At 40.2% G+C, this 25,848-nt stretch overlaps 1 protein-coding gene across 3 annotated transcripts in view; it reads left to right on the top strand.

Annotated features, from left to right (window-relative positions):
* LOC124605492 overlaps positions 1-25,848 on the top strand; it is a 398,477-nt gene that overhangs the window by 336,322 nt on the left and 36,307 nt on the right. For all 3 annotated transcript variants that reach the window (XR_006978651.1, XM_047137217.1, XM_047137218.1), the window contains exon 12: positions 17,676-17,787. Coding sequence is in view for 2 of the 3 variants with exons in the window: in XM_047137217.1 (XP_046993173.1) it covers positions 17,676-17,787 (112 nt within the window). In the remaining variant the exon portion in view is untranslated. The remainder of the gene's footprint in view (positions 1-17,675; positions 17,788-25,848) is intronic.

Below are 25,848 nucleotides of genomic sequence, written 5' to 3'. Positions count from 1 at the left end.
CTACTAGCTTCTTCAAGGATGGAATTGACTGGCTAGTGTTGCAATGGGATAAATGTGCCAACAGTTTTGGCGACTATTTTTGAGTATGTGTACTGTGTATAAATACATTTTTGAATTAATAAAATCGTTACTGTTACTTTACACTGGGTTTCATTTGAATGCCCCTTATAAAACAGTATATTGCAAATCAAAAGTGTGAAATATATTTCACATGTGTCTAAACTGTGTTTCATAGCAAAACAGTGATTTTTATATGCCCAGGAGTATTTTGTGAAGTTGCTGTGAACCACACAAGGAGATTATGGACTTTGTAGCATTGTATTAAATAGACAATAGATGCACTCTAGTGGTTATGTTATCAGGCTAATTTGATTTGAACCAGTAGATTTGATACTGAATGCTGGATGATACAGATTAACCAGCAGTTGATAACATTTAATACATTTTCAGCTAGAAGCATGTCTGGTTAGTGGATGGACCAGAAAAGATGACAAGCATCTGGAACTAGTTACTTTTTATAATACACAAATGTGATATCTGATATCTTTTATCTTGCAAAATTAGCAGCTGTAAGTGTGTATCACTTATAGGGCATCCTAAGAATCAAATATCTACTGATAGTTCGTCTGTCTGTTGTTGATTTACATTTTCTCCTTATGCCCCCTGCCCTGCCATGCCTCTTTTGACTTGAGATCATGAGTAACTTACTGAAAGTATCATTTCCTCCAGCTGTTCCCTCTCGTTTCCTTTTTGAAGGGATTTCTATTTGCCATGTATATTACACAGGCATGTCTGAAAGAACAGACTTAAAAAGATACAGCACCTGACCGCTTATCAATCTTTCAGTGCAGATGCACAATAATTTCTGACCTCTCACAGGAATACAGGAAGATTGTGAGTGAAGGGGAATAATGGACAGAGGACACTGCTCTGTAGTGTGCAGCATGTGGAGCTCTGGGTCAGAACAGAGGCAAGCTCAGATAGCTGAAGCAGGAAATCTGGGTTCGAATCCCAATCTGGCACAAATTTTCATCAGTTGTCATTGAGTTATTTCAGTGCCGTGGTACAGTAAAAGCTTTCCAACATGCATGCCTGAAACAACAGACACCACACCTATAATGAGTAATATATGCACCTGATGGCATATCGATCTTTCAGTGCAGAAGCACAATAATGTTCAACCTCTCATAGGAATAAAGTAGGACTGCAAGTAAAGAGAAATAATGGATACTGCACACCACATTATAGTGTGTGACTTATGGAGATTTGGAAAATCCAGGATGAAATGTAACAATATTATGAAAAGGAAAGTTGCTACTCACCATATAGCAGAGATGCTGAGTTGCAGATAGACACAATAAAAAGACTGTCACAACAGAGACGGCAGTCGTGTGTGTGTGTGTGTGTGTGTGTGTGTGTGTGTGTGTGTGTGTGTGCGTGTGTCGGTCGTCTATTTTTGACAAAGGCCTTGTTGGCCAAAAGCTTATTTGTGACTGTCTTTTTGTTGTACTTATCTGCAACTCAGCATCTCTGCTATATGGTGAGTAGCAAATGTTCTTTTCATAATATGGAGATTTGTGCCAGACAAGGGACATTTTTGGGTAGCCTGTGTGCTTAAGGTGACAGCTTGTGTGGAGGAGAATATCTAGGATAGTATCTGGGTCCACTACAAATTTTTCTTCTGTTGCCATTATTTCAGGGCCCTATTGCAGCAAAAGTCATAAATTTCTTTGTCACGTATAATTTGTACTTATTCAACAGGTTTTCCAGTTGTTCTTACTATTGAGTCATTAATCAGTCTAAATGCATGCAAATTGCTTTCTCTTCCTGCCTGTCTCTCCCTTTACTATTTCCGGACTGCCTGTTAGTATTCTCATTCTCAGACACAGCTAGTTTTACTAAGTTTGTCTTTATATTCACATTCCAAATACTCTCAGTTTAAACTTTGTAAAGAAAACAGTTCCTGGAGATTTACTATGACTGTGAATTTGTAATCAGAAAATGTTTAAAGAAAAACTGCATGAAGTAAATTAATACTGTATAAACTCCAAGAACCCATTTTACTTCTGGAAACTTCAAAAGCAAACCTCTACAAGAGAAGTTTCCCAATCCTGTTAAAATTCAGATAATACAATCCAATGGTGAATAAGCTACATCTTTGTAATTGGTCGGTGTAAACAACTTCAATGGCAGATGCCTCAACTTACATGTCTGGCCAAGTTTCACAGTACAACACATAAAATACACTGAAAAGCAAAAACAAATGAATTATATCAATAACTACTGTTAGTGGTGAGATCAACAATGACTGAAGGTGAACAGTCTTTACAATACACTGTTACACTTTTATTTTCAGAGAGAAACATTAAGAGATAGTCTATTACAAAGCAGAAAGAAATTAAATTGGTTACAATTGTGAGTTTCTCAAAGAGAGGAATGGTTTTGAGTCTTACCTGTTCTGGGTTGGCGTGATGTGGCGAAGGCGGTAGAAGCAGTTTGAAGTTGCTGATATGAATCCTATACATTCATCCAGTTGTGTCCTTGGCATTAATATATCATTTTTCCTTACATCCTGTTTCAGCTGGCGATAGTAATAAGTTGCGTAGTACCCATTCATCATTGGCCGAAAGAAAGTAACTGTTTATGCAGCACTTGAAGTTCGCCTCAGGTGAGCTGCAACTTTCACACATAATACTTTGACACAGTCCATCCATTGTATTTAAATTAACATTCCATTTGCTACACTTTGCCAATTGTGAAGTTAGACAGTCCATCTACCGTTAATATTCGTGGTTCATGATAACACTGTTCCCATGAAAACAGTCACTTACATACAATGCAGTTCACATTTTCCACATTGGCTGTTAGTGTTTAAGCAAACGTCATATTTCGTAGTCAAAAAAATGAACAATAGCAAATTCACAGTTTATGTAATGCAGATCAATTCTAAACTGACGACAATACAGTCTGTTCATGAGTGCATTGTCACTGCCACAAGCATCTTTCTGCAAAAACCAACAGCATTTGCGTAATACAATGTCCATTCAGAATATCCATCACAAAGACAAATTTCAAACTGGCCTAACAAAAGAAAGTCCAGTATTAGTATAGCTTTAAACGCACACCATTACCACACACAGTACTTGCTTTCGTACTGGCACGCTCTTGCACCATCTGCGACTGTCTGCTACACCCTGTTCACCCGACAACTATTGATACCTCTCTCACTCCACAGTTCTTACAAAACTTCTGTCTACTGGGTTCCATTTCACACAATACATTTAATAAAACTATTGTAAAGACCACCATAAAAAAATCCAAGTTTTTACATAAGGAACTCGTATAGAAAACAGTACAGTAAACATAGTCATACACACTTCATGTTCTACACTATAAAACCAAATGAAAAGTATTCTATGTCATCAGAAATACATCTATGGAGTACAAGGTAGTAAAAGAAAGGGGAAAAAAATTATATATCTTTATTAGCCATGGCATCACTACTTCCACCAGAAAATTAGTATGTATAATGAATTCTATATTCTTAGTAGTATCCCACCACTGAAGACTCATTTTCTGGCCATTCAGTGAAATGTTTAACTTTTGGGCCATAAGCCAGTTTACACCCAACAAAATACCTAATTGTAAATTTGGCATCACAAACATTTTCTGTTGAAGCTGCATGTCCAGTATTTGAATTTAACTGCTACTTCTTTACAGATTTCCAGATTTCTTTATATTGATTACCTGTACTCCCTTGCAAAATCACCCGCTCGATGGGAACCACATGCCTCACCATTTGCTGTTACTTCTTGTCACAGCTCTTGATTTATTAAACTTGTCTAGCTGCCTGTGTCAGTAAGCAATTGTACATTTCTGCTACTTATATTGCCCTCAACCATAGGTTGTAATTGTTTCTTGCTGTGTACTATTCTTGCAGCCAAGAGTGCATCCCTCAAATGTTTCCCAATTTGGCAACTTATGAATGCTGTTGTGCAAGTAGCCCCCTTTCAATGTGTAGCCTCAGTGTGATTCTCAACTACATTACCCACACTGACTTGCGTGCTAGAGACAGCCCTTGATTTCTTTTGTCCAACAAGCCCTGTTGCACCACCCACATTTACTACACCAGTTTGTCTTATTATTCCTTTTGTTCCTTGCATCTTCCTGTCAAATTCTTACAGTTTTCCAACCTTATACTATTCTGTTCTAGTCTTATTGGGTTCGTAATGTTGTTGTCACTACATATTTTGATTTATGTAAGATGAATCATAAAAATCAGGCTCTCTGTGATTGTTTCCAGCCCCATGAACATAGTTTTATTTGATGTACATGGTTACCCCAATTCTGTTCTGATTTTGATCTCTGCTGAGTTCTGTAACCCTGCTCCTCCATAGCATTACCATACTCCAATAATTTATTTAACTAATCAAATTAATGTAGCAACTCCAACAGTTGTTGCCCACTTTCCCATGTATGATAAATAAGTAATTTCACCATTTTCAATTCACAAATTGATTCATCTAGATACTTAGACAGGTCAAGATGCCATTCTACAAAATTATGTAGTCCACTCCATGAATCATTATAAAACCTAAACCTCAGCCTCTGTTGTGCCCCACTTGACCAATATTTTGATTTGAATTCTCTTTCAAATTGGCAGTATGTAATAAATCTGTCTGCATTATGTAATCCCCACTGGAATGTATTCCCTTCTAGTTGATTCACTACAAAACATGGTTGCTTCTGGTCACTCCATGCACTGGATAATGTCCCATGGAATGTCTTTAAAAATAATATTGGATGTGTCTTCCCCTGTGGATCATATGCAGGAAACTTTTAACTCAATTCCCCAACTCAAAGCCAAAATGTTCCCAGAATTATTTATTATCTACTAGTCATGAATTGGTTTGGTTTACTGGGTCCTTACTAAAGTTAGCTTTCCAATAACAATGTTCATGTTCTCCAGAATTCCAATCTATATTTGACCCTGATGCTTTACACATCCCATTGTTCTGTACACTCTCATCATGTTCCTGAAAGGTTGAGGATGACTACGGACATATATATGAATTTTTCTTTATATTACTCCATACATCTAAACTACCGACACTCTCACTTTCTACACTCAGATCACATTCACACAATTTCTCAATTGCACAAGTTCGAACGTGTTTTTTGTTTTTCCAGTTTCTTATCTAAAGATTCTAGTTCTTCCCTGTCCTTGTGATTTTCCCTCATAATTTTCTCACTTTCACTTATCTGGTGTGACACAACAGCTGTAATGTATTTTAAATTTATAGTAATATTAAGTAAGTGATTTTTTTTTTTTTTTTAATTCTACCTTTAGAGTAGTCATAGCCTCTTTCATGTCGTCATTAATTTTCTGTGTACTATGTGCCTGAACCTCTTCCTTAAAAAATGGTAGTTGCTGCTTGTAGCACTCCAAGTCCCCTTTTCTTTCTTTTGCCATCTGTTCCTTTTCTTTTAGCGCTCTTAGGTTCCACTCTTCCTTTCCTGTGATCACTGTCTGTATTATCAATTAATATCTCATTCAAAGTATTCTTAATTTCCTCTAATTCAGACATTTCTGTAAAACAAGTTAATACTAGAATAAAACAATAAATATTGTCTATACAAAGAATAAAGTAGCTATAGTCAACTGCTGTGTAGTTTGGAATGTCTGGTGAAACAAAGATCTCTGCCCCCACAAACAACAGGTCACACACCTAAGGTATACTCACTAGGTCCCAGCACTGATGACAGTTATTTGTTTTGTCCAAAGAAGAGTTTCCACATGTATTTTCATTACAACACCTCTTATTCACAGTCACCCTATCACTTGTAAGCAGTGTTCAAGCTCATTTTGTGTCAGCTGTTTGTTATTACAGTCTATCTACTTGCGTATGTGGTATATCCTGTGGAGCACACATACACAGTTTATGTTTATATATTCTTAAATTGAATAATCTGAATTCTATATTGAGAAATATCAGTATATTGTGACAATGTCTCAAAATTCGTGTATAGTATCTCCGAGTATAAATCTGTCAGTTGTTACAGTCACCACAGTATATGAGGTCTGTTAAAAAAATTCCAGAAATTTGTCAACAAAATTTTTCTACACTTACCATTTACTTATTTGGTATGGTCTCCTTCGAAATATTCTCCTACACAATTGATACACCCCTCCCAATGCCATTTCTATTGAAACAGCCTCGGTATTCCTCTTGCTGGATCACATGAAGCACTGTCTCTAAATTTTATTTTATCTCATCTATCAATGCAAATTTTGTCTTTTCAACAAGGTTTTCAACTTTGGAAATAAAAAGTCCACAGGGGCCAGGTCTGGAGAGTACGGAGGATGAGACAGCCCAGTGATTTCGTTTTTTGTGCAATAGCTCAAATGAGCATTGTCAGTAGACATCTGAGGACATCCCGAATGAGGGTCATCTTTAACTTTCGTCCAGCCATTCTTAAACTGTGTGAACCATTCGTAACACTGAGTATGGCTGAGCACTCATCATTGAATGCTTTCTGCATCATTTTGTGTGTCTCTGTAAAGGTTGTCTTGAGTTTCTTGCAAAATTTAATGCACACACATTGTTCCTCTAACTTTGCAATCTTGAAATTTGCAAACTGTGTGATACAATGTTCTACTTAATACAGCAGTGAACAATAACGAACAGTTATAAACATGTGCAAGGACACACACCATTGGTGCGAAATTACGAATGTCGTGGAATTTTTTTGAACAGACCTCCTATGTAAGAGTATTTGAGAAACCTTATACAATGCCTAGAATAATAAATTAAAAGAATAACTTGTGTTCTCACATTCATGCATCAAATTGGGTAAAGCGATTAAGAGAATATCACTATTGACATTCGTTGCCATGGCAACCAACTTATTAATGTGCCGACGTATTGTGATGAGGTCAACTTAAATATTAATTCAGATAACAGGCAGACAAAGCATCTAATTTACGTAACACATTACAACACGTTTTGTAGTGTTTTGGGTGGATGTTAGTAGAAGAGAATGCAAATTGCCTTAAGTAACCAGATGTCCTGATTTGGCTGGGACAGTTCCGATGTTCAAGAGTCCAGTCCCCTTGTCTCCATCAAACTTTATTGGGATGCCTAAATGTTCTGAGATTAAGGAATGAATACAGTATGTACATTCAAATGGGTGTTGGTTGCAGTAGTTATGCAGAAATGAAGAGGCTTGGAAACGATAGACTTGATTGGAGAGCTGCACCAAAGTAGTCTTCTGATTGAAGACCACAACAAAAACAACAAGATTAAACTTTGCTCTACAGCTCGTGGTAGCATTCTCCCTTCCCAAGCACGGGGTCCCAGGTTCGATTCCCAGTGGGGTCAGGGATTTTTCCTGCCTCGAGATGCCGTGGTGTTATTGTGTCGTCTTCATCATCATCATTCATCCCCATTACAGTCGGAGGAAGGCAATGGCAAATCACTTCCACTAGGACCTTGCCTAGTAAGGCGGCGTGGGTCTCCCGGGTCGCTCCCCTACACTCTGTAAAAAAGTATGGGACTCATCATCATCATTAATAAACTTTGTCACCCTCTTGGGCTTTCCTTGCTCTTTGGTACTGCTATGTTCTGTTTATCACTGTCTCAACTGACATATCTGTGAATATTCTCATTTATATATAAAAACAAAGATGAGGTGACTTACCGAACAAAAGCGCTGGCAGGTCGATAGACACATAAACAAACACAAACATACACACAAAATTCAAGCTTTCGCAACAAACTGTTGCCTCATCAGGAAAGAGGGAAGGAGAGGGGAAGACGAAAGGAAGTGGGTTTTAAAGGAGAGGGTAAGGAGTCATTCCAATCCCGGGAGCGGAAAGACTTACCTTAGGGGGAAAAAAGGACAGGTATACACTCGCACACATGCACATATCCATCCACACATACAGACACAAGCAGACATATTTAAAGTCTTTAAATATGTCTGCTTGTGTCTGTATGTGTGGATGGATATGTGCATGTGTATACCTGTCCTTTTTTCACACTAAGGTAAGTCTTTCCGCTCCCGGGATTGGAATGACTCCTTACCCTCTCCTTTAAAACCCACTTCCTTTCGTCTTCCCCTCTCCTTCCCTCTTTCCTGATGAGGCAACAGTTTGTTGCGAAAGCTTGAATTTTGTGTGTATGTTTGTGTTTGTTTATGTGTCTATCGACCTGCCAGCACTTTTGTTCGGTAAGTCACCTCATCTTTGTTTTTATATATAATTTTTCCCGTGTGGAATGTTTCCTTCCATTATATTAATATTCTCATTTATATACTTCCAGATTGGTTTAGAGATGTTAGAAATTCCTGGTTTTAGTTTTGGTAACTAGCTTTCACTTTCCTTATCATTGTAGTATATGCTTTTTTCATAGACCAAATGACTGGCCTGTCTTTCATCTTTTTAATACTTTTCAGCAATGGAAACTCGGGGATGGAATGCAACAAGTGTCTCCGCTATTTTTACTACTTTTCATACAGTTCTATGAGTTAATTTATGCCACCCCCCCCCTTCACCCCCCCCCCCCCCCCCCCCCACCACCACCACCACCACCACCACCACCAGAGTTGATCCATTTCTTATCTCCTGTATTTTTTTGAAAGCTACATTCAATTGGTGTCTTAAAATATCGCAAAGATTCATAGCTCTCTTCTACACTGTCCTTCACATAAACATCTCTCATTTTCTTGTGTTACTTTAGCAAGAATTGTAGCCTATTCAGATTTTCTAGTTTATATGGTCTATATTCAGCTATTGTGTTATCCTCATTGTACATTTCATTTTGCAGTTTAGCTGTTTGTAGAAAATGGCCTGCAAAAACAATTTTCACAACCTGAACTTGATTTATTCCACTAGTTTCATGTGCTTGATGTTGTCTGCTTAATTTAATGAAGTCATGCACTCACATGTCGACACGATACTGGTGGCTGTGCAGACTTGATGGTAGTCATCCTATGCTGTTGTCACACTGCATGACCTTGTACCTGCTTTTTGTTCTTCAAGGTGTAGTCATAAAGTTGTAGTTAATTTGCACAAAGAAATACTTTTACATAATTTTTCTTGTTTGCCTGCAGGGATATGTCTACAGTCCTGGTACACATTGAAATATCCACATAACGATACTGTAATATTCCTTTTGATCAACAAAAAAAATGGTACTGCTCATTGATAAAGCGGAGTATCATGCAGTAATTAATTTCCTGCATTTTACGTGAACAATTGCAGCAATTGATTCACTTGTGTCAGGCTGATCCAGATGACTTCTTCATACATGTGCATCTGCAACCATTACCTGTAAAGCACTCAGAGGCTATTTCCTGTTGTACCAGTTATTAGGGCTTCTTCCCATGACATTCATGTAAAGAGGGTGGGAAGAATAACTGTTTAAATATCTCTGTGTGCACTGTAATTAATCTAGTCATGTTCTCACAATCTCTACAGGACTGATATGTAGAAAGTTATCATATTTGTAGGTTCAGCATTAAAATCTGGTTCTCAAAACCTTGTAAGTAGGCTTTCTCGTGAGAGCCTCTATCTTCAATTATCTGTCAGTCCAGTTTTCTCAGCACCTCTGTGGCAGTCTCGCAAGGTCAAAGAAACCTGTGCCTGTTCATGCTGCCCTTCTCTGTATATGTTCAGTATTCCCTCTTAGGTCTGTCTTGTAGGAGCCCCACACACTTTAGAAGTATTCTAGATTGGACCACACAAGTGATTTGTAAGAAATCTCTTTTGTATACTGACTGTTTGTCTGTAATATTGTACCAATCAGCTTAAGTCTGCCAGCTACTTTACCTACATGTGAGCGTAACTAATCATTCCATTTCATATTCCACAAAGAGTTACACCCAGGTATTTGTATGAGTTGGCTGATTCCACTTGTGATTTGTTGGTACTTTAGTGATAGGATACTATGTTTTTTTCATTTTGTGAAGTGCACAGTTTTGAAGCAAGTTGCCAATCTTTGCACCACTTTGACATCCTATAAAGATCTGAATGAATATTTATTCCACTTTTCTTTAGGTAGTACATCATTACACATAACAGCATCATCTGTAAAAAGTCTGAGGTCACTTTGTATATTGTCAGCAAGGTTAATAATATACAGCATGAACAACAAGGGTCCCAACACACATCCCTGGGACACATCTGAATTTACTGCTACATCTGTTGATGTTATACTATTCCTCAACACTACTGATACTAATTCTCATTTCTGAAGAAACAGTTGAAAACCAACTTTAGCGTATCTGCTTTTGCTTTGCTACTGTCATTTGCAACCACTGTCTTGTCCATGAGTGTCTGAACACTAAATATGGGATCACCTATGACCTGTGTTTCTTTAGGCCTTTTGTTTCTTTGCTATGGTAATCATTGAAAGCTGCATACATTGCCCACTTCACAGCCAAATGCATTTCATTCAGAATCTCATAAGTTTTGGGAAAGGCAACCACTCACCTATAGTGTATCGATGTGTGGAGCACAGTAACACATAACAGAAAACAGCATTCATACTAGCTTTTGAGCACTAGCTTTTTTACCAGCAATAGTACACACATTCACACACAGCACCATACAGATACCTAAATGCACACTCCCATGGCATGGCAAGACTAATTATTGATACTATGCTTGATTATTGAAAGCAGCTGCCTGAGCTGGTGGAGGTGGGGAAGGGGGAGGGAAGGATGCAAGCAGGGGGTAGTGGGAAGGGCAGGTCTTTGGACAGATGACTTCCTGGCCACACAACAAGACAAAAAAGTACAGAGGCTACAACAAGAGATGTAGGAAGAGGGAGAAGGTGGAACTGAGGGGAAACAAAGTGAGGGGGAAAAGGAAAGAAAGGTGAGGAGGGAGGAAGGGAGGGGTGAGAGAAGGGAGAGGGGTTCAGAGGTGGAAGAGGGGGAGGGATGGAGACAGAGGGGAGGAGGGGGGGGGGAATGCATAGAAACCTTACAACCATGGTCCCAGCACAGAAGTCCAACATGACCTCAAACAGATTCTCAAGGCCTTAAGTCCATCCTAAAACCTGGTCCCATGGTCTTATGTAAAATCACTAAGCAGGTCTAAGGTTCCCATCCAGTTCCTGTTGATCAATCTGACATGATGCTAGAAGATAGCAAACCAAAGCCAGTTTTAAATTTCACATTCAAGAAATTGTTCACTCAGGAGAATTGCACAAACATACTGTCATTTAAAGTGTCCTGTATGAATGATAAAGTAATAAGCATCTCTGGCATAGAAAAATAACAGAAAGAGTTGAAAACAAATAAATAACCAGGTCTGGATGAAATCCAATTTCAGTACTCTATACCATTGGCCCCTTACTTGGCTTGATTTTATTGCAAATATCCCACCAAGCACAAAGTCACAGGTGACTATAAAAAAAAGCACAGGTGACTCTTGTATACAAGAAGGACAAAAGAATAGACCCACAAAATTATGGACCAATGTCCTTAACATCTGTTTGCTGCAGAATTCTTGAACATATTCTGAGTTTGAATATCATATATTTGTGTGAGAGCAAAAATCTTATATCTACAAATCAGCATGGTTTTAGAAAGCATTGCTTGTGCAAAACTCAGTATGGCCTTTTCTCACATGGTGTATTGCAAACTATGGATGAAGGGCAACAGGCAGATACCATATTTCTAGATTTCTGAAAAGGATTTGACGATGTGCCCCACTGCAGACTGTTAATGACAGTACAAGCATATGAAAAAGGTTCCCAGATACATGAGTGGCTTGAGGACTTCTTGAGTAACACAACCCAGTATGTTGTCCTTAGAGGTGAGTGTTCCTCGGGAGTGCCCAATGAAGTGTGATGGGACTGCTGTTATTTTCTTTATGCATAAATGATCTGGTGGACATGGTGGGCAGCAATCTGCTGTTGTTTGCTGATGATGCTGTGGTGTGCAGAAAGCTGTCAAAGTTGAATGATTGTAGGAAGATACAACATTTCTAATTGGTGTGATGAATGGCAGTTGGCATTAAATGTAGAATAGTGTAAGTTAATGTGGATAAAGAGGAAAGACAAACTCATAATGTTGGAATACAGCATTAATAGTGACCTGCTTGATCTAGTCATCTTATTTAAATATCTGGGCCTGTTGTTGTTGTGGTCTTCAGTCCTGAGACTGGTTTGATGCAGCTCTCCATGCTACTCTATCCTGTGCAAGCCTCTTCATCTCCCAGTACCTACTGCAATCTACATCCTTCGGAATTTGCTTAGTGCATTCATCTCTTGGTCTCCCTCTATGATTTTTACCCTCCACGCTGCCCTCCAATACTAAATTGGTGATCCCTTCATGCCTCAGAACATGTCCTACCAACTAATCCCTTCTTCTAGTCAAGTTGTGCCACAAACTCTCTTCTCCCCAATCCTATTCAATACCTCCTCATTAGTTATATGATCTACCCATCTAATCTTCAGCATTCTTCTGTAGCACCACATTTCAAAAGCTTCTATTCTCTTCTTGTCCAAACTAGTTATCGTCCATGTTTCACTTCCATACATGGCTACACTCCATACAAATACTTTCAGAAACGACTTCCTGACGCTTAAATCTATACTCGATGTTATCAAATTTCTCTTCTTCAGAAACACTTTTCTTGCCATTGCCAGTCTACATTTTATATCCTCTCTACTTTGGCCATCATCAGTTATTTTGCTCCCCAAATAGCAAAACTCCTTTACTACTTTAAGTGTCTCATTTCCTAATCTGATTCCCACAGCATCACCTGACTTAATTCAACTACATTCCATTATCCTTGTTTTGCTTTTGTTAATGTTCATCTTATATCCTCCTTTCAAGACACTATCCATTCCGTTCAACTGCTCTTCTAAGTCCTTTGCTGTCTCTGACGGAATTACAATGTCATCGGCGAACCTCAAAGTTTTTATTTCTTCTCCGTGGATGTTAATACCTACTCTGAATTTTTCTTTCGTTTCCTTCACTTCTTGCTCAATATACAGATTGAATAACATTGGGGAGAGGCTACAACCCTGTCTCACTCCCTTCCCAACCACTGCTTCCCTTTCATGTCCCTCGACTGCCATGTGGTTTCTGTACAAATTGTAAATAGCCTTTCGCTCCCTGTATTTTACCCCTGCCGCCTTCGTAGGTTTGCTTTTCCTTAATCTCGCTTCTAAGATAAGTCGTAGGGTCAGTATTGCCTCACGTGTTCCCATATTTCTACAGAATCCAAACTGATCTTACCTGAGGTCGGCTTCTACCAGTTTTTCCATTCGTCTGTAAAGAATTCGTGTTAGTATTTTGCATCTGTGACTTATTAAATTGATTGTTCTGTAATTTTCACATCTGTCAGCACCTGCTTTCTTTGGGATTGGAATTATTATATTGTTCTTGAAGTCTGAGGGTATTTCACCTGTCTCATACATCTTGCTTACCAGATGGTAGATTTTTGTCAGGACTGGCTCTCCCAAGGCCATCAGTGGTTCTAATGGAATGTTGTCTACTCCCGGGGCCTTGTTTTGACTCAGGTCTTTCAGTACTCTGTCAAACTCTTCACGCAGTATCGTATCTCCTATCTCATGTTCATCTACATCCTCTTACATTTCCATAATATTGTCCTCAAGTACATCACCCTTGTATAGACCCTCTATATACTCCTTCCACCTTTCTGCTTTCCCTTCTTTGCTCAGAACTGGGTTCCCATCTGAGCTCTTGATATTCATACAAGTGGTTCTCTTTTCTCCAAAGGTCTCTTTAATTTTCCTGTAGGCTGTATCTATCTTACCCCTAGTGAGATAAGCCTCTACATCCTTACATTTGTCCTCCAGCCATCCCTGCTTAGCCATTTTGCACTTCCTGTCGATCTCATTTTTGAGACGTTTGTGTTCCTTTTTGCCTGCTTCATTTACTGCATTTTTATATTTTATCCTTTCATCAATTAAATTCAATATTTCTTCTGTTACCCAAGGATTTCTACTAACCCTCGTCTTTTTACCTACTTGATCCTCTGCTGCCTTCACTACTTCATCCCTGAAAGCTACCCATTCTTCTTCTACTGTATTTCTTTCCCCCATTCCTGTCAATTGCTCCCTTATGCTCTCCCTGAAACTCTGTACAACCTCTGGTTCTTTCAGTTTTTCCAGGTCCCATCTCCTTAAATTCCCACCTTTTTGCAGTTTCTTCAGTTTTAATCTACAGTTCATAACCAATAGATTGTGGTCAGAGTCCACATCTGCCCCTGGAAATGTCTTACAATTTAAAACCTAGTTCCTAAATCTCTATCTTACCATTATACAATCTATCTGAAACCTGTCAGTATCTCCAGGGTTCTTCCATGTATACAACCTTCTTTCATGATTCTTGAACCGAGTATTAGTTATGATTAAGTTGTGTTCTGCGCAAAATTCTACCAGGCGGCTTCCTCTTTCATTTCTTACCCCCAATCCATATTCACCTACTACGTTTTCTTCTTTCCATTTTCCTACTACCGAATTCCAGTCACCCATAACTATTAAATTTTCATCTCCCTTCACTATCTGAATAATTTCTATTGTTTCATCATACATTTCTTGGTCATCTGCAGAGCAAGTTGGCATATAAACTTGTACTACTGTAGTAGGCATGGGCTTTGTGTCTATCTTGGCCACAATAATGCGTTCACTATGCTGTTTGTAGTAGCTTACCCGCACTCCTGTTTTTTTATTCATTATTAAACCGACTCCTGCATTACCCCTTTTTGGTTTTGTATTTATAACCCTGTATTCTCCTGACCAAAAGTCTTGTTCCTCCTGCCAGCGAACTTCACTATTCCTATTATATCTAACTCTTACCTATCCATTTCCCTTTTTAAATTTTCTAACCTACCTGCTCGACTAAGGGATCTGACATTCCAGACTCCGATCCGTAGAACGCCAGTTTTCTTTCTCCTGATAACGACGCCGTCCTGAGTAGTTCCCGCCCGGAGATCCAAATGGGGGACTATTTTACCTCCGGAATATTTTACCCAAGAGGACGCCATCATCAGTTAACCATACAGTAAAGCTGCATGCCCTCGGGAAAAATTACGGCTGTAGTTCCTCCTTGCTTTCAGCTATTCGCAGTACCAGCACAGCAAGGCCGTTTTGGCTAGTGTTACAAGGCCAGATCAGCCAATCATCCAGACTGTTGCCCCTGCAAATACTGAAAAGGCTGCTGCCCCTCTTCAGGAACCACATATTTGTCTGGCCTCTCAACAGATACCCCTCCATTGTGGTTGCACCTACAGTACGGCTTTCTGTATCACTGAGGCATGCAAGCCTCTCCACCAACAGCAAGGTCCATGGTTCTTGGGGGCTTAATGTTTCAAAACAATATCAAGTGGACTGAGCATGTGTGGATTGTGGTAGGGAAGGTGAATGGTCATCTGGGAGAATTTTGGGAAAGTGTTGTTCTTTCGTAAGGGAGGTTGCATATAGAATGCTAGAAAGATATATTCTTCTATTCTGAGCATTTGGGATCCACACCAGGTCAGATTAAAGTATGACAGTGAAGCTATTCAGAGGCAGGCTGATAGATTTGTTACCAGTAGGTTCAAAAAACATGCAAGCATTACAGAAATGCTGCAGGAATTCAAATGGAAATCCCTGGAGACAAGGCTATGTTCTTTTTGAGGAACACTATTGAGAAAATTTAGAGAAATTGGATTTGAATCTGACTGCAGAATGATTCTATTGCCACCAACATACATTTTGCATATGTTTGGGAAAGTCACCCAGAATTGCAGCTCAGGGGAGACTTACTGTACAGGATGAGAAGGAAAGTCTTTCCTTCTCGTCCTGTATGGTAACTCTGCCCTGACCTACAGTTCTGATTTACTTTCCCAGAATTTACCTCTTTTCCTAGACCTCTCTAGTCCTTTTCCTTCACCCTTCTCCCTTCCCCTTCAACTCTTCTGCGTGAAGAAGGAGCCACTGGATTCAAATGCTTGCCTATCACAACAGTCTTTTATGTATGTGTTCTGCCGCTGCTTGGTGAGTAGATTTTTTATCCATCCAATTAAATGTTTAAATTGTATGAAGCACAAATGTCGAATACAATCATTCTGTAGCATAAAATACATTTTTCATGGCATGCATCATACAAAAAGACACAATATAATGTGACAAAAACCAACTTTTGATACATTCAACATGGAAAACCCTTTTAAATTTTACATTAAGTTTTTACATCCAAGTTTTTGAGGTGAATTCATCTGACATATGGGATTTTTCTCAGACACAAAGAAAGTACCAGAAGTTTGCTTCCATATGTAAATATAAGTGAGTAAATACGCAGACCGGATGGATTTTGCACCTCACTGGTATCATGTCACTTTTTACATTAACGTGTCAAAGATGAACACTGCAGTTTCAGTATATTTTGCAAAAATGGTGTAAAATGTAGAGCACAACAATGCATGTCTTCCCCCTTGGAGCAGCTAACAGTGCAATGTTTGGCTGCCTAATTACCGTGGGCAAATGGTGATTGTATCACTATGATCTAAAGACAAAGGAGCAAAAGAAGCAGTGGACACATGTGGAGTCACCACCAGCAAAAAAGACGAAGACATTGATTGATCGTCGAGCAAAGTGATCGTGAGTGTTTTTTGGGACTACAATGACATGGCAGTGATAGATTATGCTCATAAGGGGCTAACCATTACTGAGCATATAAATGAAAGTTACTGACAAGTTTACAGGAGACTGACAAAACAAAGCTTTATAGGAAGCTCTCCAAGGGGATATTTTGCTTCATGACAGTGTCCCATTTTACACAGGATGCAGTCATATATGCTGCTGCTTTGGGCTATCAAATTTTACCTTACAAAATTTTGAGGTGTCATGGCCTATATAAAATCTTAAATATTGAATATTTCATTAAAGAAACTTGTTTCTATAAAGAATTTTTGTTTCATGGTTATTAACAGTGTAATTCTACTCTAAACAATACGAATGACAAAAATAGAATTCATAAAAGAATTTGGAAATATCCTGTCAGGGGAAGTCAGCATGCTCTGAATTTCTATGTTTTTGGTTCATAAATAATGGAAAGAGTAAAGCTAACAACTCAGTGAATAGTTCCAGTATTGAGTCAGTGATAGGCACTTAAACAAGAATTGTCTGTGCACTTAAACAAGACATTTTATCAATGACTCAATGCCTCAGCAATGAGTATATGGCAGGTTCATTACCTTTACTCTTCCATTATTTATATTCCCCTAAGTATTTTCACTGCCTCATTTATGTTCAAGGTTCCAAGTCCACATCACTGTCATAACTGCATACTCTATACAACTTGAAATTTTATGGTATGGTAAACCAATTTCCCAGAGATGATCGTTCTGCTCACATTTAAATTAACCCAGCTACTTATATTTCTCCCTGTGATATTTAAAATGCTTACTTATTAGTATGTCCTTTTATTGTGTAAACCCGTATTCAGCATTACCACTGCAGGTAGAATATCTTGTTCTTCTTATTCTCACTGTGTTTCGTTAGTGTGAAGCTGTATAAGAAATTGAAGTGGAAACATTATAAATTAAATATGTTCATTCCTTTATGCATTTCCAGTGTACATAATGTAGTACCGATCATTTATTTTATTTTAATTTGAATTGATCCCATTTTATGCTATTTTTTTTCTAGGTGGGCATGTTCATCAATTGAACGTGGCTATTCCCCTTCAGAAGCTCGAGAACTAAGAGCCATTGCATCATTTCACCATCCCTTGGGATTTGCATATGGTTATATCAGAATGGTACCACCTCTGGTCTATATGTTATTTATCATAATTACTTTTCTAACATAATCAAACAAATACTATTACCCAAGAAATAAATATTCATACAGTGTGCTATTTTTAACAATTACAGTAGTAAAACTTAAAAGATTGTGTCCGAAAATCATCTTTTTTCATTAAGGACTCTTTATCTCTTAATTAATGCCTTTATTGTATTTGAGTTCGTGTAGATGAAAAGGAATGCTTATAGAACAGCAGGAGACCTTTACATGCATGTCATTTATAGTACGGTTACACCTGGAAATTATGTGATAGCCTATTGCAAAACTGAAAGCATCATTGGCATAACCTGTCATTCTGATTGTAGAGTCTTGTACCAAGGAAGCAAGGGAGAGGATGTTGTTATGGGTGGTCGATATCCTTTTTCCACAACACAAATGCACACATGGATTAATATGATTCTTCATTTACATCAACTTAAAGTATTTACTTATCTTGAATAGAGTCCATGTGTTGTGGTACAAGCCTCAATTGTCCTCTGGCAGACAATATCGATAATCTTGCTACAGTTTTCTGTTCTGGTCACTATGTACTGTCATAATCTGTGATTTCAACTGATAGATGCCAACTGGAATATTGAGTCAGTGAGTTAGTGACTCAGGCCCTTTGGTGGAGTGTGTTGGTGGCATGTTGCTTGTTGGTTTCTCTCTTGTGATAGGCGTGCTTGATCCAGCACCTTTTATCGAACTTCGCACTACATCTTTACCAACCGGTGTGCTGGCAACAGCTTATACCAGTATTCCTCCCCCCTGAAATGCCACATCATTGTCTTATAGAGAAGATGCGAATGATGATGGGAAAGGAGGAAAGATGCTGGATGTAGAGATGAGCTGGGAGCCGTGACTGTGGAAGATAGCATACTCCTGAGAGTACCCCGCCATCTGACTTGTGAGGCAACAGCAACATCCTCCAGAAAACTGTTGCCAAGGCACACCTCCAGGCCTAAGGGCATGCCCTGAGGTGATGACGGTGATGGTGACGGTGGGTCCATGTCCATCAGGTAGGCAAGCGAGGACGGCGGGGGCAAGGGCACGTCATCCTTCCACTCCTCCTGGGGTTCTCTGGTGGCACCAGCGGGCAACTGTGAAAGCTGTGCGGTCCCATGAGGCCGTGAATCTGGGGGAAGAAAAGCAACAGAATCATGGGGCAAATAACATGCACAAATTTGGCTGTGGTGGCGGCATTGCAAACCATTGGGACCTGCAATTAAGTTCATGAAAGAGCCAATTCATTCCTAGATCACATCTCTTCCCCAGCAGCCATGGTTGCCATAAACCTCGAAAAGAACAAAAGTGTGCGGCACAAAGCAGTACTTGTGGACCATTGGCGATGATGGATGCTGCGGTGGGTGTACCAAGTGTAGCAGCGTCCGATGGCGGTGGCCATGCAGAAGTTCTGCTGGTGAGGGTCCATCTCATAGATGGGAGCAATAGAGGGCAAGAAGGAGTTGCAGTGTCTGCTCCTGTGTGTGGGTGGTGTGAAGCTTGGCCATCTGTTGTTTAAAAGTGCATACAAAGTGTTCTCCTTCTCCATTGAACTGGGGTGAAATGAAGCACTTGTGAGAAGACGAATCCCATTTCTTTCACAAAACTGTTCAAAATCACATGAAGTGAACTGTAGTCTGTTGTGCATAGTAATTGAGTCCTATTCCATTGTCAAAGGTGGAACAGACTGGTTTTCTGTGCAAGTGTGACACTTCGATGTCATCTTTTCAGCCTGGGTGTACATGCCCACCAAGTACAGTGCCAGCGCACTAACTGTTTAGTGTCAACAATTCCCCAATATCCTTGGTGGAGCAATCGCAACACACACTTTTGTAACACTTCAGGGAATATGCACATGTGATTGTCCACAGTCATTTTGAACTAGCATCACACTCTGTTGCACTGAAAGGTTATGCCAATGTGCAAAATACATGCACACAACTGAGTTCTGAATACTGTTCAATGAACAAGGCCAAGGTGTGTGAATATAATGCAACAAAATCTTGAGATCAGGATCAGCTTCTGTGGCCTGTGCAATTTTTCTGTAGTGCAAGGGAAAAGATTCCAGAAATTCAGAGCCCTGCACATCGATTTGGCAACAAGTTGTGGCAGAATCAGAGTCGGGCCAATTGGAAGGCAAGATAGGGCGCCTGCATTGCCATGCTTTGCTGTAGATCTGCACACAATTTCATACTGATACTGCAAAAGCAACAAAGCCCAACGTTGCAATTTTTGGGCAGTGCATGTAGGAACCTGCTTTGATGGGTGAAACAAGGACTGATAAGGCTTGTGATCTGTCACTAAACAGAATTTGCGACTGTACAAATAGTGATGCAATTTGGTCACACTATACACAATAACAAGAGCTTCTTTTTCTCTTTGAGAATAATTGCACTGAGTTTGAGTGAGCAACTTCGAGGCAAAAGCAATGGGTCTGTCTTGTGCACCAATTCTGCGCGAAATCACAGTGCCAATTCCGTAGGAAGAAGCATCGATCTGTGAAACTACTGGCTTGGCAGGGTCAAAATGCATTGATCATCTGTCATTAAGCAAAACTACTGGCTTGGCAAGGTCAAAATGCACTAATCATCTTCATTAAGCAAAGCGTTTTTGAGTTCCTGAAATACATCTTGATAATCGTTAGTTCACACAAAAAGTACAAAATGGCTCTGAGCACTATGGGACTTTACTTCCAAAAAGTACATTTTTGTGAAACAAGCGATACATGGAGCCACAATCTGAGCGGCATTCGGTACAAACCGAATGTAGTATGTCATGTTGCCTAGTACTGACTGCAGTTCAGACAAATTGTGAGGAACAGTCAGGTCACGTATTGCAAACAAACGGTATTGGAGGGACTGCACACCCTGACTGTTTATCATATGACCTAAGTACTGTAGTTCAGTTTAAAAAATGTCACACTTTTCGAGACAACACTTGGGGCCTGCTTCTGACAACACACAAACTGTTCGCAAATTGGCAATGTGTTCCTCTGGTGTGTGATCTGAGATGACAATATCCTCAAGGTAGTTTGAACAAAATGGAATTTTTGCAATCAGCTGTTCCAAGTAACATTGAAAAATGGTGGATGCGGAAGCACTGCTGAAGGGCAAACACAAATATCTGAACAGTCCTAAGTGTCTATTTACAACAAACACTTTCTGTGATTCTTCATCCAATGGAATTTGCAAGGAGACATCATGCAAATCTATCTTAGGAAAGTAACGTTCTGCACCAAGCCTGTCTACGAGTTCCTCAGGGCAAGGTAATGGATAAGTGTCAACTACTGTCTGTGGTTTGGCTGTGGACTTGAAGTCAACACAAATGCGAATGCAACCAGAAGGCTTAGTCAAAACATGCAAGGACTTGCCCATTGGCCTAGTGACTAGCTTGAACAGGAGCAATTATACCATTATGTAGCAATTCTTTCAATTTACTGACTACCTTGTCTCTTAAAGCAATTGGAATGGGGTAGGCCCAGAAAAACTTAGGCTGTGCAATGTCTTTCAATATAACATGAGCTAAAAGATATTAGCTTTTCCCATTCCTTCTGAAAGTAGTTCAAGAAATTCTTTAAGCAAGCTATTTACAATGTTTTTTGGATTAAAAGCAGTCACTGAAAGTTCATTGTCATGGATTCCAAGACCAGTCAAGTCAAACGCATCTAAACCGAATATGTTCTCACTCTGTCTTGATTTCAGCATAGTAAAAATCACTGTCCTAGTGTGACATTTGTAAGTGGCAGGCAAGCTACACTGTCCAGGCACTGGAATTTCTTGTCTGTTGTAAGCAGTGAGGTGCTTTCTAGATTTAGAAAGACATGGTGAGCCTAATTGTTCATATGTGACACAATTAAGCAAAGTTACTGAGGCATGTGTGTCTAATTGAAAGATCTCTAGACAGCCAGCAATTCCTAATGATACAAATAGTTCATTAGAATGATGTTGCACGGAAGGTGTTTTAGGTTTTGAAAACACAGTGTTCACTGCATGTGCATGAGCCTAATTTTGGGTGGAGTTGGCAAAATTGGCATTTTTGTGACATTGCAAACAAACAATTTGGACATGGCCTTTTTTTCCCACGCATGTAACATGTTGCATTATTGGATGGGCAATCCTGTCTTTTATGGCGAGCAAAACATCAAGGCCAACACTTCACTACATTCACAGTCCTGTTTACATATCTACGTGGCTGTCTGCGTGGCTGTGCACACACTATTTGTTGTGGCTGCTTGGGGTGGTCACGAGCAAGTGGCAACTCGACCCGACCAATGAGCCTGGTCAAAATTATCAGCTGCTGTGGCACCCAAATCATATCGCTCTAAGATTTGCAATACTTGGGGAAGTGATGGATCAGAGTATTTTAAGATCTGATCCCGTACTCTACTATCTGGGACACTGAATGTTATTGCATTGCGTATTATTAAATTACTCTAAAGTTGCCACAACTACACTTAAATTTACACTTCCTATTCATGCCCATTAATTCTGTGTACCACTGGCAGTATGTCTGTTCCAGCTTTCTCTGCAAGTGAAAGAACTGATATCTGGCTGCAGCTACTTGGACTTGCTGGTCATAGTATTGAGTTAATGCAGAGATTACTTGGTCATAGCTGAGATTGTCAGGAGACACAGTTGGGAATAGTTTTTGTATGAATCTGAACTCCGGGGACCCTGCAATCAAAAGGAAGTATTGTAACTGTGTAGTATCTTGCACACAATGAACTTGACTATGTGCTTGGAGCTGAGTCACACAAGCAAGCCATTGTTCTTCTGTGCCTCTAAATTGCCAGAATGTCAGTATGCAGGTCAGCGGGCAATTGTTGGGTTGGTTGGTTGGTTGGGTAGCCGATGCAGCTCGTGCAGCAGTGGCTGTTGTACTGTCATCAGTAGGGCAACAGTTTGTTGGTTTTGAAACTGACAAATTTATGTTAGATCCATCACATTGGCCATCTGCAGCTGAGGTGCAGGGGCAGGGGTTGGAGGGGGCAGGGAATTCATGGTTTACACAAATACATCATATCAAAAAGCAATCAAAGCCTCTGAAAAGAGAAATGTGTTTAGCTCTGTGGCTCCCATCCTGAAATACATGGAAGAACACAACAACGAATTGGGAATTACAAATGCTTGAACACAAACATCCCTGTAAGGTAAACCACAAGAAAAGCAAGCAAAATCTTCAGCCAAATGGATTAACTTCAGTTGCCACTGAAATATCCTCATCGGCACTGTGGTATCCTTGTCACCACTGTAGAGTCTTGTGCAAAGGAAGCAAGGGTAAGGGTGCTGTTATGGGTGGGCGGTACCCTCTTTCTGCAACACAAATGCACATGTGGATTAATATGGTTCTTTATTTACATCAGCTTAAAGTATTTACTTATCTTGAATTGAGCCCATGTATTGTGGTTCAAGCTCATCAGTAATAGTCCTTCTGCAGACAATATTGGTAATCTTTCCATAGTCACAATTCTGGTCACTATGTACTATCATAACCTGCGATGTCAACGTACAGATGCCAACTGGAATATTACACTACTGGCCATTAAAACTGCTACACCAAGAAGAAATGCAGATGATAAATGGGTATTCATTGGACAAATATATTATACTATAACTGACATGTGATTACGTTTTCATGCAGTTTGTGTGCATAGATCCTGAGAAATCAGTACCCAGAACAACCACCTCTGGCCATAATAATGGCCTTGATACGCCTGGGCATTGAGTCAAATAGAGCTTGGATGGCGTGTACAGGTACAGCTGCACATGCAGCTTCAACACGATACCACAGTTCATCAAGAGTAGTGAGGGCATATTGTGATGTGCCAGTTGCTTGGCCACCATTGACCAGACATTTTCAATTGGTGAGAGACCTGGAGAATGTGCTGTCGAGGGCAGCGGTTGAACATTTTCTGTATCCAGAAAGGCCCGTACAGGACCTGCAGCATGCGGTCGTGTTTTGCAGGAATCGAATGAAGGGTAGAGCCACGGGTTGTAACACACCTGAAATGTAACATCCACTGTTCAAAGTGCCGTCAACGCGAACAAGAGGTGACAGAGGCATGTAACCAATGGCACCCCATACCATCACACCGGGTGATACGCCAGTATGGCGATGATGAATACACACTTCCAATATGCGTTCACCGTGAGTTGCCAACCACGGATGTGACCATCATGAGGCTGTAAACAGAACCTGGATTCATCCGAAAAAATGACGTTTTGCCATTCGTGCACCCAGGTTCGTCATTGAGTACACCATCACAGGCGCTCCTGTCTGTGATGCAGTGTCAAGGGTAACCGCAGCCATGGTCTCCGAGCTGATAGTCCATGCTGCTGCAAACGTCATCGAACTGTTCGTGCAGATGGTTGTTGTCTTGCAAACGTCCACATCTGTTGACTTGGGGTTCGAGACGTGGCTGCACGATCCATTACAGCCATGTGGATAAGATGCCTGTCATCTCGACTGCTAGTGATACAAGACCATTGGGATCCAGCACGGCATTCCGTATTACCCTCCTGAACCCACCGATTCCATATTCTGCTAACAGTCATTGGATCTCGACCAACGCGCGCAGCAATGTCACGATAGAAAGAAGGATCCTTTATTGTACGATTATATGATAGCGGAACAAACACTGGTAGCAGTTACTTCTGTAAAATATCTGGGAGTATGCGTGCGGAACGATTTGAAGTGGAATGATCATATAAAATTGATTGTTGGTAAGGCGGGTACCAGGTTGAGATTCATTGGGAGAGTGCTTAGAAAATGTAGTCCATCAACAAAGGAGGTGGCTTACAAAACACTTGTTCGACCTATACTTGAGTATTGCTCATCAGTGTGGGATCCGTACCAGATCGGTTTGACGGAGGAGATAGAGAAGATCCAAAGAAGAGCGGCGCGTTTCGTCACAGGGTTATTTGGTAACCGTGATAGCGTTACGGAGATGTTTAATAAACTCAAGTGGCAGACTCTGCAAGAGAGGCGCTCTGCATCGCGGTGTAGCTTGCTCGCCAGGTTTCGAGAGGGTGCGTTTCTGGATGAGGTATCGAATATATTGCTTCCCCCTACTTATACCTCCCAAGGAGATCACGAATGTAAAATTAGAGAGATTAGAGCGCGCACGGAGGCTTTCAGACAGTCGTTCATCCCACGAACCATACGCGACTGAAACAGGAAAGGGAGGTAATGACAGTGGCACGTAAAGTGCCCTCCGCCACACACCGTTGGGTGGCTTGCGGAGTATAAATGTAGATGTAGATGTACAATAAATCGCTATCATGATAGGCTACAGTCTGACCTTTATCCAAGTCAGAAACGTGATGGTACGCATTTCTCCTCCTTACATGAGGCATCACAACAACGTTTCACTAGGCAACACCGGTCAACTGCTGTTCGTGTATGAGAAATCGGTTGGAAACTTTCCTCATGTCAGCATGTTGTAGGTGTCGCCACCGGTGCCAACCTTGTGTGAATGCTCTGGAAAGCTAATCATTTGCATATCACAGCATCTTCTTTGTGTCAGTTAAATTTCATGTCTGTAACATGTCATCTTCGTGGTGTAGCAATTTTAATGGCCAGTAGTGTAAGTCAGTGAGTTAGTGACTGAGGCCCTCTGGTCAGTGTCAGCAGCTTAAATACTTGCTGTCGAGAGGTGTTGGTGGCACATTGCTTGTTGGTGTCTCTCTGGCCTTTCTCATGATAGGCGCGCTTGATCCAGCACCTACTATTAATCTTGGAGCTACATCTTTGCCGACCAGTGTGCTGTCGACAGCTTATGCCAGTACACTGACTCCAGTACTGACTAATTAGTGGGATACCTTATTTCTGTAACAAATGCTGACAGACAGAAGTATAGTGCAGTTAAGACTGGTGATAAGCCATGGTGTAGGACCACTTCTCCCAAACAATTTTTCTGGAAATGTCTCGGTAAGGAGTCATATGGTGACATAATGTGAATGAGCACTAGAAACTGCCACAAATCCTTATGCTGTTTCAGAGCACATATTTTTCACAAAAATTTTTGCTACTATGT

Source organism: Schistocerca americana, chromosome 3 (assembly GCF_021461395.2).
Source record: "Schistocerca americana isolate TAMUIC-IGC-003095 chromosome 3, iqSchAmer2.1, whole genome shotgun sequence".
NCBI lineage: Eukaryota > Metazoa > Arthropoda > Insecta > Orthoptera > Acrididae > Schistocerca > Schistocerca americana.
The sequence above is the reverse complement of the archived record's forward strand: the minus strand, read 5'-3'. Positions and strand labels throughout refer to the sequence as shown.